Consider the following 16,219-nt stretch of genomic DNA (forward strand, 5'->3'; position numbering starts at 1 on the left):
TTGTTATGTCTGGTTTCTCTGATAAACTTCACAAGTCCTGTAATGTAGGTTGTACTTTGAAACAAATCATCTGCACAATGTAAACGTCAAAATTACTTTCTTTCTTCAGATAACACAGAACAGAAAATTATATAACAGATTCAGCTTTCATAATGATTATTATTACCGCAAGGACAGTATTCAGTCTACCTTGAAAAGCCAGGGGGTAAGAATCCTCAGGGGTGGGATAAGTACAGGTGGGGGAGGAGAATACTGATTATCCATTGAGATTCCCAGATTGTCCCGAATCTGGAAAAAAAAAAAACAGAAGAAAATGTTTACCTGCAACCTGAACTGCAAGGAAATCGCAATGGCAGCTTGAACTTAATAAAAATAATTTGATGTGTTTTCATAGTTTCACATTGGAATTATACTCTAATTACATGAGGTTTGCCAATATTCCTGTAAACAGTGCATGATTAGCTCTCTCATTTCATTTGTGTTGAGCAATTTGATAACTTGCCAATTGTCTATGTAATACATTCCTTCTGTGTATGCTATATTGCAAAGACCTTGTCAGCATTGATGTTGTTACTTTTTTGACAATTACCAAATAAATAGGGACTACATAATTAGGCACCAACATCCCTTTTACTATTCTATGAGAAAAACAACGCAGAATTGATGAAACATTTAGGGGCCAGTCGTTACTTTATGCCCATTTCAATACTTATAAAAACTCTTTTGGATTAAAAAAAGAATATTTATACGTAATTACTGTAAAAACTTGAATATGTCATATCACTATATCACCTCCTGTAATCTCCCATGGAGGAGCACTAAGGCTGCTTTCACATTACTCTGTTGCAAAAATGCATACGAGTTTCCGGTGCGCTTTGCACCTGTAACAAAAAAAAAAAAAATTGCACCGAAAATGCAACTGCGGATGTGTTTTTGATGCCTTTTTGCTGTGTTTTTGATAGGTTTTCCTATTCATTTGAACGTGGAGATGAGTTTTTGGTGCAGTTTTTTTACCGCACCAGACATGCACCAAAAAAACAGCATGCAGGACTTGAAAAACGAAACTGGCTGGTGTGAGGAGTTCAATAGGACTTTAATGGTCAAATATTTTTCTTCCACTTTTTGTAAGGAAAAAAAAGAAGAAAAACTGATCAGTGTGAAGGGGCCCTTAAAACTCCACTTTGGTTGAGAAAAAAACATTCCCTTCTGGGTGATCTCTGTACATTACAAGGATTATAACAAACTTTGTTGCTGATTCTTACATTTTGTTATTCTAAAGAAATCACTGTTTCTTCCTCTGTGCTCAGTGAGTCTAATGGAAGTGGTTTCATAATTATCTATCAGCTGTAAAGCTGCAGAGCACCAATGATGAAATCTGCTGAACCTGCATCCCTTTAGACGTGATCCTATTGGGAGTATCTCGCCAAAAATGACATTTGTGTTGCAGGGGATGCCAGAAATCTGACTTGTATCTTAGTGCAGACTTCTGGGAAAATTGGTGAGCCAATCACACAAGCAGCAAAAGAGGTTTCTGGGGTGTGGTCAGTATACATTCTGCGTACAGAATAGCTCCAAGTAGCCATATTGCATTGCATTTTCAGAAAATTACAACAGCTGCAGATTAAGGAAAGGTAATTTTAATAACATTCAATTACAATATGACTTGTGTCACAATTGTATACGCTATATTATTTTTTGCTATTCCCCCCACGAAAGTAGTTACCCTTTAGGCTGCATTCACATGTCAGCGTATAATCGCGGGCAGAACTGCCGCGGTTCCGCCAGCGATTCGGAGATTTATTGCAAATCGCGGGACGCCTAGCGTTGCCCGTTGATTTGCAATAGCCCCCTAAACGCCGAGCGATGTTGCCGCGATTTACGCCCGCCGAATCGCGCAAACAAAATCGCGGGACGCAATACACACCAAAAAAGTACAAGAGCTTCTTTGGAGCGTATTGCGTCCCGCGATTTTGTTTGCGCGATGTTGCCGCGATTCGGCGGGCATAAATCGCGGCAACATCGCTCGCGTTTGGGGGGCTATTGCAAATCAACGGGCAACGCTAGGCGTCCCGCGATTTGCAATAAATCTCCGAATCGCGGGCGGAACCGCGGCGGTTCTGCCCGCGATTATAAGCTGACATGTGAATGCAGCCTTAAGTATTACTAAACACAGGAAAATGCATTCAATGTATCTGGTCTCCCACAGTACACAGAACATGAAATGACATTTTCTCATCAGCAGTTAGAGCAGTCTTGTGACTTCTATCAGTACATAAAAGAAAAGAAAAAGTAGGCGCAAACACCTAGTGCATTACCCATGGTCACCATAAAAAATATTTTAATAAAATGCCAAATGCATACTCATAGACAAGAAGAATGTTAAAATCGCATTACAAGAATCCACCACACATGGAATAGAACATGTCCTTGTAGATAGGACAGCTAACGTGTTTTGGGAGTCAAGCTCCCTTCATCAGAGCAGCCACTGTACATATCCAGCCAGGTGGGCCTTTTGTCGTTTTGAGTTGACATTCAGGAATGTCCCTCACAACAGGGCCGCACTGCGGCGCGATCCTGTGATGGTTGTGATCACAGGACACAGCCAAGACAGAATTGGCATAGGGGCGCTACGATTGGCCCTCCTGATCACGTGACAGCTATGTTCAATCACAGCCTTCACTGTCACAGCCTTCTCTGTGACAGTTCTCCCTGCTGAGCTCGGGGGGGGGGGGGCATTGGAATCTGCAATGTCTGTGAAAGCTCTGTGTGAAAGGTCCCTTTCACACTTGTACGACCTGAAAGTCATGCAACTTGAAGCAATCCCTGTGTAATCTTGAGGTCTATGGACATCAAGTCGGACCAAAGTAGTGCAGAATCTACCTTGAAGTCACACAGATTTAAAATGGTACTCATTGGAAATCATAAGGTATAACTTGTCATGCGACTTTGCAGTCCCAAGTCGCACAAGTGTGAAAGGGGCCTAAGGATGATTTTACACACACAGTACATCAAGCACCACTGTCCCCATAAACATCTGTACCAATGCACAAAACATCTGTCAGTGTCCCATCACATCTATACCAGTGCACAAAACATCTGTCAGTGTACCAGTGTCCCATAAATAAACATATAAAGCGCCCCTCGTCCAAAAGCGAAAGCACACGTTGGTCCCGTACACACACGTAAACAGCGATAGCACCACTCATGTGAGGTACTGCCGCGAATGTCAGAGCGAGACCAATAATTCTAGCACTAGATCTACAGTGAAACTCTAAACTGGTAACCAATAAAGGCTTATAAAGCGTCCCCTATGGAGAGTTTCAAATAGTGAAGTTTGACGCCAATCCACAAGCGTGCGCAATTTTAAAGCATGATATGTTTGGTGTCTATTTACCCGGGTCAACACCATATTTTACCAAAAATATGGGTATTATATTGTCTCTGTGGGCATTGAATATCATTATGTGACCTAAAATGGCACAAATGCTTGTCTGTATTAGACTTTATAAGGGTTAAAAAAAAAAATGCAGTTACAGTGCATCCGGAAAGTATTCACAGTGCTTCAATTTTTCCACAATTTATGTTAAAGCCTTATTCCAAAATGGATTAAATTCATGGTTTTCCTCTTCTACAAGCAATACCCCATAATGACAACATGAAAGAAGGTTGCAAATTTATAAAAAAAAAAAAAAATTACATGTACATAAGTATTCCTAGCCTTTGCTCAAAACCTTTTTGAAGAACCAATTACAGCCTCAAGTCATTTTGAGTGTGATGCTACAAGCTTGGCACACCGATTTTTAGGCAGTTTCCCCCATTTTTCTTTGCAGGACCTCTCAAACTCCAACAGGTTGTATGGGGAGCATTGGTGCAAAGCCATTTTCAGATCTCTCCAGAGATGTTCAATCAAGTTCAAGGCTGGTCCACTCAAGGACATTCACAGAGTTGTCCCGTAGCCACTCCTTTCTTATCTTGGCTATGTGCTTAGGGTCGTTGTCCTGTTGGAAGATGAACTTTCACCCCAGTCTGAGGTCCAGAGCGCTCTGGAGTAGGTTTTCATCAAGAATGTCTCTGTACATTGCTGCATTCATCTATCCCTCCATCCTGACTAGTATCCCAGTTCCTGCTGCTGAAAAACATCCCCACAGCATGATGCTGCCACCACCATGCTTCACTGTAGGGATGGTATTGGCCAAGTAATAAACAGTGTCTGGTTTCCTGCAAACATGACACTTTTTCAGGCCATTCAGGCCAAAGAGATCAATCTTTGTTTCATCAGGCCAAAGAATTTTGTTTCTCATGGTCTGAGAGTCCTTCATGTTCCTTTTGGCAAACTTCAGGCGGGCTGTCATGTGGTTTTTACTGAGGAGTGGCTTCCGTCTGGCCACTCTACCATACATGCCTAATTGGAGGAGTGCTGCAGAGATGGTTGTTTTTCTTGAAGGTTCTCCTCTCTCAACAGAAAAACACTGGAGCGCTGTCAGACCATTGGGTTCTTGGTCACCTCCCTGACTAAGGCCCTTCTCCACTGATCGCTCAGTTTGGCCGGGTGGCCCGCTCCAGGAAGAGTACTGATGGTTCCAAACTTCTCCCATTTACGGATGATGGAGGCCACTGTGCTCATTGGGACTTTCAATGCTGCAGAAACTTTTCTGTACCCTTCCCCAGATCTGTGCCTCTATACAACCCTGTCTCGAAGGTCTACAGACAATTTATTAGACTTCATGGCTGTTGGACCTTATATAGACAGGTGTGTGCCTTTCAAAATCATGTCCAATTAACTGAATTTACCACAGGTGGACTCCAATTAAGTTGTAGAAACATCTCAAGGATGATCAGTGGAAACAGGATGCACATGAGCTAAATTTTGAGGGCTGTGAATACTTCTATACACGAGATGTTTTTTTATTTTTAATAAATTTGCAAATATTTCAAACAAACTTCCTTCACATTATTATGGGGTGTGGTTTGTAGAATTTTGAGGAAAAATTGTATTACTGTCTTACCGTAAAATCCTTTTCTCTGATGTTCATTGACGGACACAGCTCCAGATTCTTCTTGACCACTGGGTTATGCTACCCCCTACAGGAGTAGGACACTAGGCAGGAAAAAGCTTTACCACACCTCTAGGGCAGTCCCAGGGGATATACTCCCACTTATAAGCCAACTCAATAGAGGTGTGGGTGCTGTGTCCATTAATGAACATCAGAGAAAAGGATTTTACGGTAAGACAAAAATAAAATTTTCCCTTTCGTTCATTGACGGACACAGCTCCAGCTCCAGAATCTTGACCGTTGGAAAGTCCCAAAGCAGTGTCAAACATGAGGAGTGGGAAAACACACAGCAGAAATGAATTCCTAAAGGCTAAACCAAGCCAACCAGGTAACACGGAGCTAAACCAGTAACAACAGGAGCTCACATGAAACATAAACCCTCAAAGAGGACAAATCCTCTCAACCAGCAGCCAGCAAAACCTTGCAGCCAAAGCAGCATCCACTTTGTAAAAATTTTGTGAAAGTGTGCACTGGCAACCAGTCAGTGATGCAAACGTGCATCACTGAAGCCTGATGGAGGAAGGCCTAGGAGGAACTAAGCGCCCCCCTAAAATGCGTCTTAACAGGGAAAGGAGAACTTGACCCTTGATTTAATAGGCCTGCACCACCGTCTGTCTGATCCATTAGGAAATGGTGGCGGCACACGCGGCCAAACCCTTGCGAGGTCCATCCATAAGGATAAATAGCAAGTCTGATTTCCATCAGGTAAGGTGAACGACCATACAAAGCTGCCAGCTCCGACACCCTATGTGCAGAAGAAAAAGCCATCAAGAAGGCTACCTTCTGGGACAATGTAAGCGGAGGCATCGCGTGAATATTTTTCAATGGCGGTTACTGAAGAACCAAACAGCACCAAGTTGAGATTCCACAAGGGCAATTGAGACCGCACTGGGGGTGCCAAGTGATGAACCCCCTGAAAAAAGGTGTGAACCAAAGGATGTTAAAAGAAAACCACCAAGGCCGAACCTGGCCCTTGATGGTACCCAAGGCCAGTTGCTGCTCAACACCTCATTGGAGGAAAGCCAAACTCTGCGTCGCCGAAAACGAGCGCGGGGAACCCAAAAGATTCACACCCGCAAAGTACGCTCCCCAAACGTGATAGTAAATCTTCCTAGAAGTAAATTTACTAGCCTGCAGCAGCGTGGGAATCATCAATTCAGACAACCCACTATCCTTCAGCACCAGGTTTCTGACAGCCAAGCCGTTAAGCCAGCGACTCTAAGGCAAGATTGAAGATTGGCCCTTGGGCCAACAGGTCCCCTCTAAGATATGCGTACCAAGAACAGCGAGGCCAGTCTGGAGCCACTAGAATGGCTGTTATCCCTTCTGCCTCTAACCTACGCAGGAATCTTGGCAGAAGTTCTAGAAGAGGAAAGATGTACAGCAGACGACACTGGCCCCAAAGGAGCCACCAGTGCGTCTGTGGCGTCGGTCAGACGATCCCGAGACCATGCCACGAACCTAAGCACTCTCCTGTTGAGACGAGAGACCAAATGCACCACCTCAGGAGTTCGCCACCGGAGACACAACTAATGAAACACCTCCGGAGGAAATGTCCAGTATATCGATCGGTAGTCTGGATTCTTCCAGAAGAATCCAGACCCCCTGAGCACAATCTGCCAAAAACGCCACCCCACTCGGACAGGCTGGCATCCATGGTGATCACCGTCCAGTACAGGGGGAAAAAAGATTTTCCCTGTTGAAGCGCCGGAGGAGAGCGAAGCCACCAAATCAGAGACCCTCTCGTACCTCGGCTCAACAGGATCAGATTGTCTAGAGACTGTGGATTCTTGACCCCACACGGCAAGAATCTTTCTTTGCAGAGGTCTCGTGAGGAACTGTGAAAACGGAACCGCCTCGAAGGTAGACACAATCAGACCCAGCACCCGAATGCTAGTCCTGAAAGACGACGACTGCTGGACAACAGAAGCCAAATTCATTCTGCAGATTTTTAAGCTTGTCCCATTGGAGGAACACCCTGGCTGAGGCCGAGTCCAGAGCAGACCCAGAAAGTCCCACTAGATGGACGGAACCAGAGCCAGAGCCACATGGACTCCATTCGGAACATCTGTACCCGCACAAGTGGTTCAGAGCTTTGAGGTCCAATATTGGACATACTTCGCTTATCCTTCCTGGGACCTGCAAACATGTTTGAATAAAACCCATGAAAAAAACCTGATTCTGAGACCGGAACACTCACACCTGGAAATAGCAAGTCTTGCATCGCCCCAAGAGACCTCGCATGCGGTCTGGGAATAAACACATGTAGGAAGGAAAGAACCTTTCTGGAGGATAAGCCCGAAACTCGATCTTGTAGCCGGACCAAATCAGCTTGTGGACCCACTTGTCTTTAATCAGGGAGGTCTACGGGTACGGAAGGACCAGCTCCCGGCTTACCAGACCAGGTCCATTTGGAACCTCTGGAGGAGATCCTTACAGAATTAGATCCCTTGTTTTTAAATCCTGCTTAAAGATATCATCCAGGGAGGATCCGAATAGCTGATCCCCCATAAATGGAAGATCAGATAAGGCCTTCTTGGAAGTCTGGTCCGCAGACCAGCATTTTGGCCATATCCTGCGCCGAAGAACCACTGCTGTCTCGGACAGCCTAGAGACTACTGGAGCAGCATCCAGAGAGGCATCACAGACAAACTGCAACCCCCGGGACCAACTGGTCTGCAAGCACCGCAAAGGCAGGGAGAAGCTGTTCCCCCTCCAGATACTGGTGCAAAAGCTTTGCCCACTCTGTTAAAGCCTGGGACACCAATATTATGGTGAACACTGCCCTAACGACTGAACCGGCCACAGTAAACACGTGGCGGACCAAAGTCTCGGCTCTCCTGTTAAAAGGATCTTTTAAAACCGAGACTCCTCCAGCGGAATTAGGGTGGATTTATTCAGCCCGTAGATCTGAAAATCCACCACAGGTGGAACTGCCCAATTATTCAACAGACTCTTCAAGGGATATTGTCTATCGAAACGCTTAGGCACCGCCATATAGCGTTTAGGACAACTCCACTGACTCGCAACAATTTTGTCAAAGTAGGCAGGAAAATCTTTGCCGCTTTAAAGGATCTGCGGGCACTAAGAGGACCGGCGCATCCGACGCAGCAGCAGCTACATCCCCCATGTTTAAAATTTCCCGCACCGATACAATTAGGGCATCCATCAAGCCATCAGCTCCTTTTCATGCGCATATGTGGTAAAAGAGGAATCATCCTATCAGAGCACTCGAAGTGCGTGGAAGCAGACCCAGTAGGGTCGCTATATACTAAGCTCACCCTGAAAACATAAGCAGGGGAGACCACCAACCTCAGTCCCGTAATGAGACGCCGGGCAAAGGTCCACAAAAGGCAATAGTTGACATCTGATGAAAAGTATCAAAATCATGTTTAATATATCATCGGCTCAAGGACAGGAAAACCATAGCATATACAGAAAAAAATACATGTAAAAAGATAAGTCAGTATATACAGTGGGTACGGAAAGTATTCAGACCCCCTTAAATTTTTCACTCTTTGTTATATTGCAGCCATTTGCTAAAATCATTTAAGTTCATTCTTCTTCCTCATGAATGTACACATAGCATCCCATACTGACAGAAAAAGACAGAATTGTTGACATTGTTGCAGATTTATTAAAAAAGAAAAACTGAAATATCACATGGTCCTTAGTATTCAGACCCTTTGCTCAGTATTTAGTAGAAGCCCCCTTTTGATCTAATACAGCCAGGAGTCTTTTTGGGAAAGATGCAACAAGTCTTTCAACCTGGATTTGGGGATCCTCTGCCATTCCTCCTTGCAGATCCTCTCCAGTTCTGTCAGGTTGGATGGTAAACGTTGGTGGACAGCCATTTTTAGGTCTCTCCAGAGATGCTCAATTGGGTTTAAGTCAGGGCTCTGGCTGGGCCATTCAAGAACAGTCACGGAGTTGTTGTGAAGCCACTCCTTCGTTATTTTAGCTGTGTGCTTAGGGTCATTGTCTTGTTGGAAGGTAAACCTTCGGCCCAGTCTGAGGTCCAGAGCACTCTGGAGAAGGTTTTTGTCCAGGATATCCCTGTACTTGGCCGCATTCATCTTTCCCTCGATTGCAACCAGTCGTCCTGTCCCTGTAGCTGAAAAACACCCCCACAGCATGATGCTGCCACCACCATGCTTCACTGTTGGGACTGTATTGGACAGGTGATGAGCAGTGCCTGGTTTTCTCCACACATACCGCTTAGAATTAAGGCCAAAAAGTTCTATTTTGGTCTCATCAGACCAGAGAATCTTATTTCTCACCATCTTGGAGTCCTTCAGGTGTTTTTTAGCAAACTCCATGCGGGCTTTCATGTGTCTTACACTGAGGAGAGGCTTCCGTTGGGCCACTCTGCCATAAAGCCCCGACTGGTGGAGGGCTGCAGTGATGGTTGACTTTCTACAACTTTCTCCCATCTCCTGACTGCATCTCTGGAGCTCAGCCACAGTGATCTTTGGGTTCTTCTTTACCTCTCTCACCAAGGCTCTTCTCCCCCGATACCTCAGTTTGGCCGGACGGCCAGCTCTAGGAAGGTTTCTGGTCGTCCCAAACGTCTTCCATTTGAGGATTATGGAGGCCACTGTGCTCTTAGGAACCTTAAGTGCAGCAGAAATCTTTTTGTAACCTTGGCCAGATCTGTGCCTTGCCACAATTCTGTCTCTGAGCTCTTCAGGCAGTTCCTTTGACCTCATGATTCTCATTTGCTCTGACATGCATTGTGATCTGGAAGGTCTTATATAGACAGGTGTGTGGCTTTCCTAATCAAGTCCAATCAGTATAATTAAACACTGCTGGACTCAAATGAAGGTGTAGAACCATCTCAAGGATGATCAGAAGAAATGGAAAGCACCTGAGTTAAATATATGAGTGTCACAGCAAAGGGTCTGAATACTTAGGACCATGTGATATTTCAGTTTTTCTTTTTTAATAAATCTGCAACAATGTCAACAATTCTGTGTTTTTCTGTCAGTATGGGGTGCTATGTGTACATTCATGAGGAAGAAGAATGAACTTAAATGATTTTAGCAAATGGCTGCAATATAACAAAGAGTGAAAAATTTAAGGGGGTCTGAATACTTTCCGTACCCACTGTATATTAAAATACATAAACAACAAGTAAATGCAGAATATTATTCAAAAAAATAACAACATAACATTCATGGAAACCAAGTACATCAATTATTGGTAGTAGAGCTGCATCAAAAATCACTTGAAGCGTTTCATGTGTAAGTCGCATTTCCTCAGGAGTAGATGTTCTGGGGTCATCCAGCCTACTACACTTTTCCCTAAAGGAACGCGGTTTACTATCCATGCAGCTCTACAACCCTTCTTTTCAGGACCCATTGGGTAACCATTTTTTGTTTGCTTCAGGCACCCATTTCTCTTTCTCCCCCCCACATCCACTTTCTCTGTTGTCTCCGTGCTTGTTCCAAGCCAACATCCATTTATGCACTTTAGTTCCTTTCACCTACTGCACTTATTTTGTACTCTAGATCCTTTTGTCCCTTGTCACCTTCACATCTCTTCACTATATTTCCTATACTATCATGTATTTTTCACTCACTTCATTTAGCCACCACATTCCTTACCGATTCATGGCCTGTATTTGGGGCGTTTCGGTCATACTGCTTCAATGGATTTTCTTGACCTTGTCCTGTGTCGACATTTTTGGGCATTTTCTGCTTTTCCCTTTTTCTTCATTTTTAATCTTTTCACCCCTTTTTCTTTGGGCTGTTCACTTCTTGTGCCTATTTCTACTTCACTACTTGTCTAATGGTCAGATCAGGTCTCCCAACTTTTTTCATACATCTAAATGCAAGCAGCATTATATCTTGATACTCGATATTGCTTATCTCATTCTTTTTACAGACATACCTCCTATTTTGCTGCGGTTTGTGTGTGTACATATATATAAATATATACAGTGCCTTGTGAAAGTATTCGGCCCCCTTGAACTTTGGGACCTTTTGCCACATTTCAGGCTTCAAACATAAAGATATAAAACTGTCATTTTTTTGTGAAGAATCAACAACAAGTGGGACACAATCATGAAGTGGAACGAAATTTATTGGATATTTCAAACTTTAACAAATAAAAAACTGAAACATTGGGCGTGCAAAATTATTCAGCCCCTTTACTTTCAGTGTGATAGGCTCAGAGGTCCGTTTAAAGCGCAGAGAGCATCATGAAGAACAAGGAACACACCAGGCAGGTCTGAGATACTGTTGTGGAGAAGTTTAAAGCCGGATTTGAATACAAAAAGATTTCCCAAGCTTTAAACATCCCAAAGCCACTGTGCAAGCGATAATATTGAAATGGGAGTATCAGACCACTGCAAATCTAAGAAGACCTGGCCGTCCCTCGAAACTTTCAGCTCATACAAGGAGAAGACTGATCAGAGATGCAGCCAAGAGGCCCATGATCACTCTGGATGAACTGCAGAGATCTACAGCTGAGGTGGGAGACTGTGTCCATAGGACAACAATCAGTCGTATACTACACAAATCTGGCCTTTATGGAAGAGTGGCAAGAAGAAAGCCATTTATTAAAGATATCCATAAAAAGTGTCGTTTAAAGTTTGCCACAAGCCACCTGGGAGACACACCAAACATGTGGAAGAAGGTGCTCTGGTCAAATTAATTAAACATGGTGGTGGCAGCATCATGGTTTGGGCCTGCTTTTCTTCAGCAGGGACAGGGAAGATGGTTACAATCGATGGGAAGATGGATGGAGTCAAATACAGGACCATTCTGGAAGAAAACCTGATGGAGTCTGCAAAAGACCTGAGACTGGGACGGAGATTTGTCTTCCAACAAGACAATGATCCAAAACATAAAGTAAGATCTACAATGGAATGGTTCACAAATAAACACATCCAGGTGTTAGAATGGCTAAGTCAAAGTCCAGACCTGAATCCAATCGAGAATCTGTGGAAAGAACTGAAAACTGCTGTTCACAAACGCTCTCCATCCAACCTCACTGAGCTCGAGCTGTTTTGCAAGGAGGAATGGGCAAAAATTTCAGTCTCTCGATGTGCAAAACTGATAGAGACATACACCAAGCGACTTACAGCTGTAATCGCAGCAAAAGGTGGCGCTACAAAGTATTAACTTAAGGGGGCTGAGTAATTTTGCACGCCCAATTTTTCAGTTTCTTATTTGTTAAAAAAGTTAAAAAATATCCAATAAATTTCATTCCACTTCATGATTGTGTCCCACTTGTTGTTGATTCTTCACAAAAAAATTACAGTATTATATCTTCATGTTTGAAGCCTGAAATGTGGCAAAAGGTTGAAAAGTTCAAGGTAGCCGAATACTTTTGCAAGGCACTGTGTATATAAATATATATATATATATATATATATATATACACACACACACACACACACACACACACACACACACACACACACACACACATTCTTTACTCCTTTCTGTTTGGAGACCTGTTACCCCCTGAGTGGGCCATGTTTGTGCTGTGGTTTGCCGCTGGTTATGCTTCCTCAGCTACTGGGTCAGACATCACGTCATCCACCATCCTAAATACTTTTCAACTCCAAGCCTATTTGTAAGTTATCATATATATATATATTTTTTTTTTTCCCCATGTTTTGGAATCAGCTTCACGGATACTTATGCATACACTTTTTTGCAGACCTGACCTATGTCCTGCATCTACTCCTGAGGAAATGCGACTTACACATGAAGCACATTAAGTGATTTTTGATGCAGCTCTACTACCAATAATTGATGTACTTGGTTTCCATGATCGTTATGTTATTTTTTTGAATAATGTACTGCATTTACTTGTCTATGTATTTTTATATATACTGACTTATCTTTTTACATGTAATTTTTTCTGTATACGCTATGGTTTTCCAGTCCTTGATCCGATCCGATGATTTATTAAACATGATTTTGATACTTTTCATCAGATGTCAACCATTGCCTCATTTAAAGTCCCAACCACCCTCTTTTTCTCTTGGTCATTTGACATATAGGGATGGAGATACTGGTCATACTGTACTAGGCGTCTCATTTAAAGTCCCAATTGCCCCCTCTTTACAAGGTCCACAAAAGAACCACCTATTAGACCCGCAAAAAAGCAACAGGGTCACCCTCCATAGAGGACATAGCTCCCTTGAGAGAGGGGGGCGCTCGCCGTGATGCAAACGTGCAGGCAGCGTACCCTTGCCCACACAATAATGGCTGCTACACTGTCGCTAAAAATGAAGCGCCCCCGCAGCGCCAGCCGATTCAAGGGAGGGAGAGAGTTAGGGGCTTCAGCTAAACGCACTTGAGGCTGCCCCCCAAAGGCAGCGCCCAAAGTGGCCGCATAGCCCAGTAGGCTGCCTGCTGCAAACCAGTAGGCCAGAAGCCGCGGCCCAATTTTTGAGGATGCCCAGCTGCGAGCTCCAGTGGAGCTGACCACCCAGGACAGCAGGGGGGAGGGGGAGCCGGATGCCCGTCAGCAGCTCTATCAGTTTCAGCAGCTAGGACAGCTTGGTCAGTAGCTTGGACAACTTGGTCCATCAGCCGCGAGTAGGCCGAAAAGTCGCAGGCTACATTTTTGGCCCGATCCGGCTGCGTGGGCGCATACCCACGGATAAACATCCGCTCAGCAGCTTGGTCCGTCAGCCGTGAGTAGGCCACAAAGCCGCGGGCTAAATTTTTGGCCAGATCTGGCCGCAGGAGGGGCGTACCCATGGATGATAAAACATCCGCTCCCTCAGCCCAACCACCGCCGCAGGTGGCCCAAAGGACATTCCTGCCCCAGTCACTAAACCCCAGGAGGCAGGGAACCCACTCAAAACCCCCCTCGCTGTGCAACCCAGTCAGGAACAACCACACCCAACCCCCCCCCCCCCCCACCTTCTGGAGCATGTGGCAAAGCCAGCTCCTACAGCCAAAAGACCCACAGAGACTCTTTAGTGGGGCTGGGGGGATGGAGGGGGACCCGGGGGTCCGACCATCCCAGAGGGGTCCCACATCCATCACCAAGGGAGAGGGGGGACACTACTTTCCACACAATGGAACCAGATGGGCACTAGTCCAGGCAGAACACCGCACCATCTTGGAATGGGGGTGCTGCGGGCCAGAGGAACGCCGCAACTCAGGCCGTGACCAGGTCTGAGCGTCCTCGCAAGACGTTTAACTCGCCGGCAAGCCCCCGTCCAGTGTGGAGCTGAGATCGAGTCGCACTCGCTGGCTGGACTGGGGAGACCGTAAGGATCTAGAATATCCAGTGCGTCCCCCAGTCCAGGAGTTGATTGTAGTTCTCACAGGAACAGAAAATATTAAAAGAGGAAATAAAAATCAGTTTATTAAAGAAAAAAATGCTAGGACCAGAGATCCCAGCAAGGAACTAGGTCCTTACTCCTCCTGACTAGGCAGAAAAAAAGTGTGCCTATAGCAGAAAGTGGGAGTATATCCCCTGGGACTGCCCCATAGCCGTGGTAAAGCTTTTTTCTGCCTAGAGTCCTACTTCTGTAGAGGGCAGCGTAACCCAATGGTCAAGAAGATTCTACAGCTGTGGCCATCAATGAGCAGAAGTAAAGAATTTAATTAATTTTGGAATAAGGTTATAACATAACAAAATGTGGAAAAAGTGAAGCGCTGTGAATACTTTCAGGATGCACTGTAGATACACAGCAGTACGATAATGTTTTCTTCTGTTCTGTCAAAAGGTAAGATTTGTTAGGCGCCTTGTGCAATTATATTAATTTCCTGTTAACATAGACAAAAACAATCTGTGTAAAAATGAAGAAAAGGGACACATAAAGGAATATGTAACATGCACAGCGACCATATGCTTTAGCTTTATGGTGCAGAACAATCCAGATAAAATTATTATCAGGAACTTTACATAATAGTAGGTTATGTTGTCTATAGCTGGCAGTGTTTAAATTACCAGTTACAGTAGTTTCTGTTACAGCTTCAAAATTGGCTCCCCATGAAGAGCTTTTGTTTTCATGTGGGAAAATTTACAGATAGAGGAAACTACCCTGTGTGTAATGGCCATTTTGCTGTGGCACATTCATAAAGAGGACATTCTATGAAGCAGGCTATTTCTACTACATGTTAACAAAAATAAAAATATATGTAAAAGAATGTTTTGTTGCACCTGGAGTTCCACTTAAATTAGTTCCAGTGGTCATTAGAAATAAGTAGACACTGTAAGGTGAATATTACATGAAGCATGAACTGCATACCAGATGTACAGAACACGCACACTTGGGCAATTAATTAGAATACATGTGCTTGAGCTTCTGCTTTGCCAGCTATGCAATAGTGCCACCTAGTGTACAAATTAGAATGGCATAAAATACTTTAAGGAACTGCCATATAACAGTTTGGAAATATTTTTTTTCTGCCCACGATTACCAGTTAGATCTAGAAAAATGCAAACAAAATGAACCTATAAAACAAAAGACTGGGATAACATAAATGCCAAATATTACCTCAATCACCCCGCGTTTAGGAGAAAACAAATTATAAAATAAATTAAATCAAATACATAAATAGCTGCTGCGCAATATAGTGAAAAGTGAAAAACGATGTGTCGATCCCTTCGAAAGTCCTTACAGCACAAAAAGTCCAACACATAAGCAGCGCTTATAAAGAGAGTGACCCCTTTAAGAAATCAACAACGGTGAATGTGCAGCCACTCAGCACTGTGAGGATCAAAAAAGTGTAGAAATGATCCAAAGCTTCCACCACACCTCGTGACCCCCCCAGGGTATTGCTCACTCACCAAAAGGATAGAAACAAAAGGATAGAAACAAAATTATAAGCGCTGCTTATGTGTTGGACTTTTTTTGCTAAAATGAACCTATACTTCATTTAAAAAACTTTCAAAGAAAAACTGTCCCACATCTTGTTACTGGGGCCAATCTTTTCCTGACAATAAAGCTAAGCCGAGCCAACATTCTGCTGTCCACTATGCAAACTCTTAATGGCCACTGAGGCACTCTCACTGGATGGAGGGTGGCAGTCTGTACAGCATTGCTATCAGGTTAAGAAAAGTCAGGCCCCAGTAAAAAAGTGAAATTGATTTAAAGAGGAGCATGACCAAGACTTTTCTTGCTAATAAAGGTAACAGCAGGTATATGCTCATAGGCAGAACTTTCACTTTTAAAAGTTTAAAAT

The 16,219-nt window shown here is 43.9% G+C and overlaps 1 protein-coding gene across 9 annotated transcripts in view; it reads right to left on the reverse strand.

Annotated features, from left to right (window-relative positions):
- Window positions 1-16,219, reverse strand: part of RALGAPA1 (Ral GTPase activating protein catalytic subunit alpha 1) — a 508,613-nt gene that overhangs the window by 258,172 nt on the left and 234,222 nt on the right. For all 9 annotated transcript variants that reach the window (XM_082275707.1, XM_082275706.1, XM_082275704.1 and 6 more), the window contains one exon: window positions 190-288. In XM_082275707.1, coding sequence (XP_082131833.1) covers window positions 190-288 — 99 coding nt within the window. The remainder of the gene's footprint in view (window positions 1-189; window positions 289-16,219) is intronic.

This window comes from Pelophylax lessonae (genome assembly GCF_965119305.1).
Source record: "Pelophylax lessonae genome assembly, chromosome: 13".
Classification (NCBI taxonomy): domain Eukaryota; kingdom Metazoa; phylum Chordata; class Amphibia; order Anura; family Ranidae; genus Pelophylax; species Pelophylax lessonae.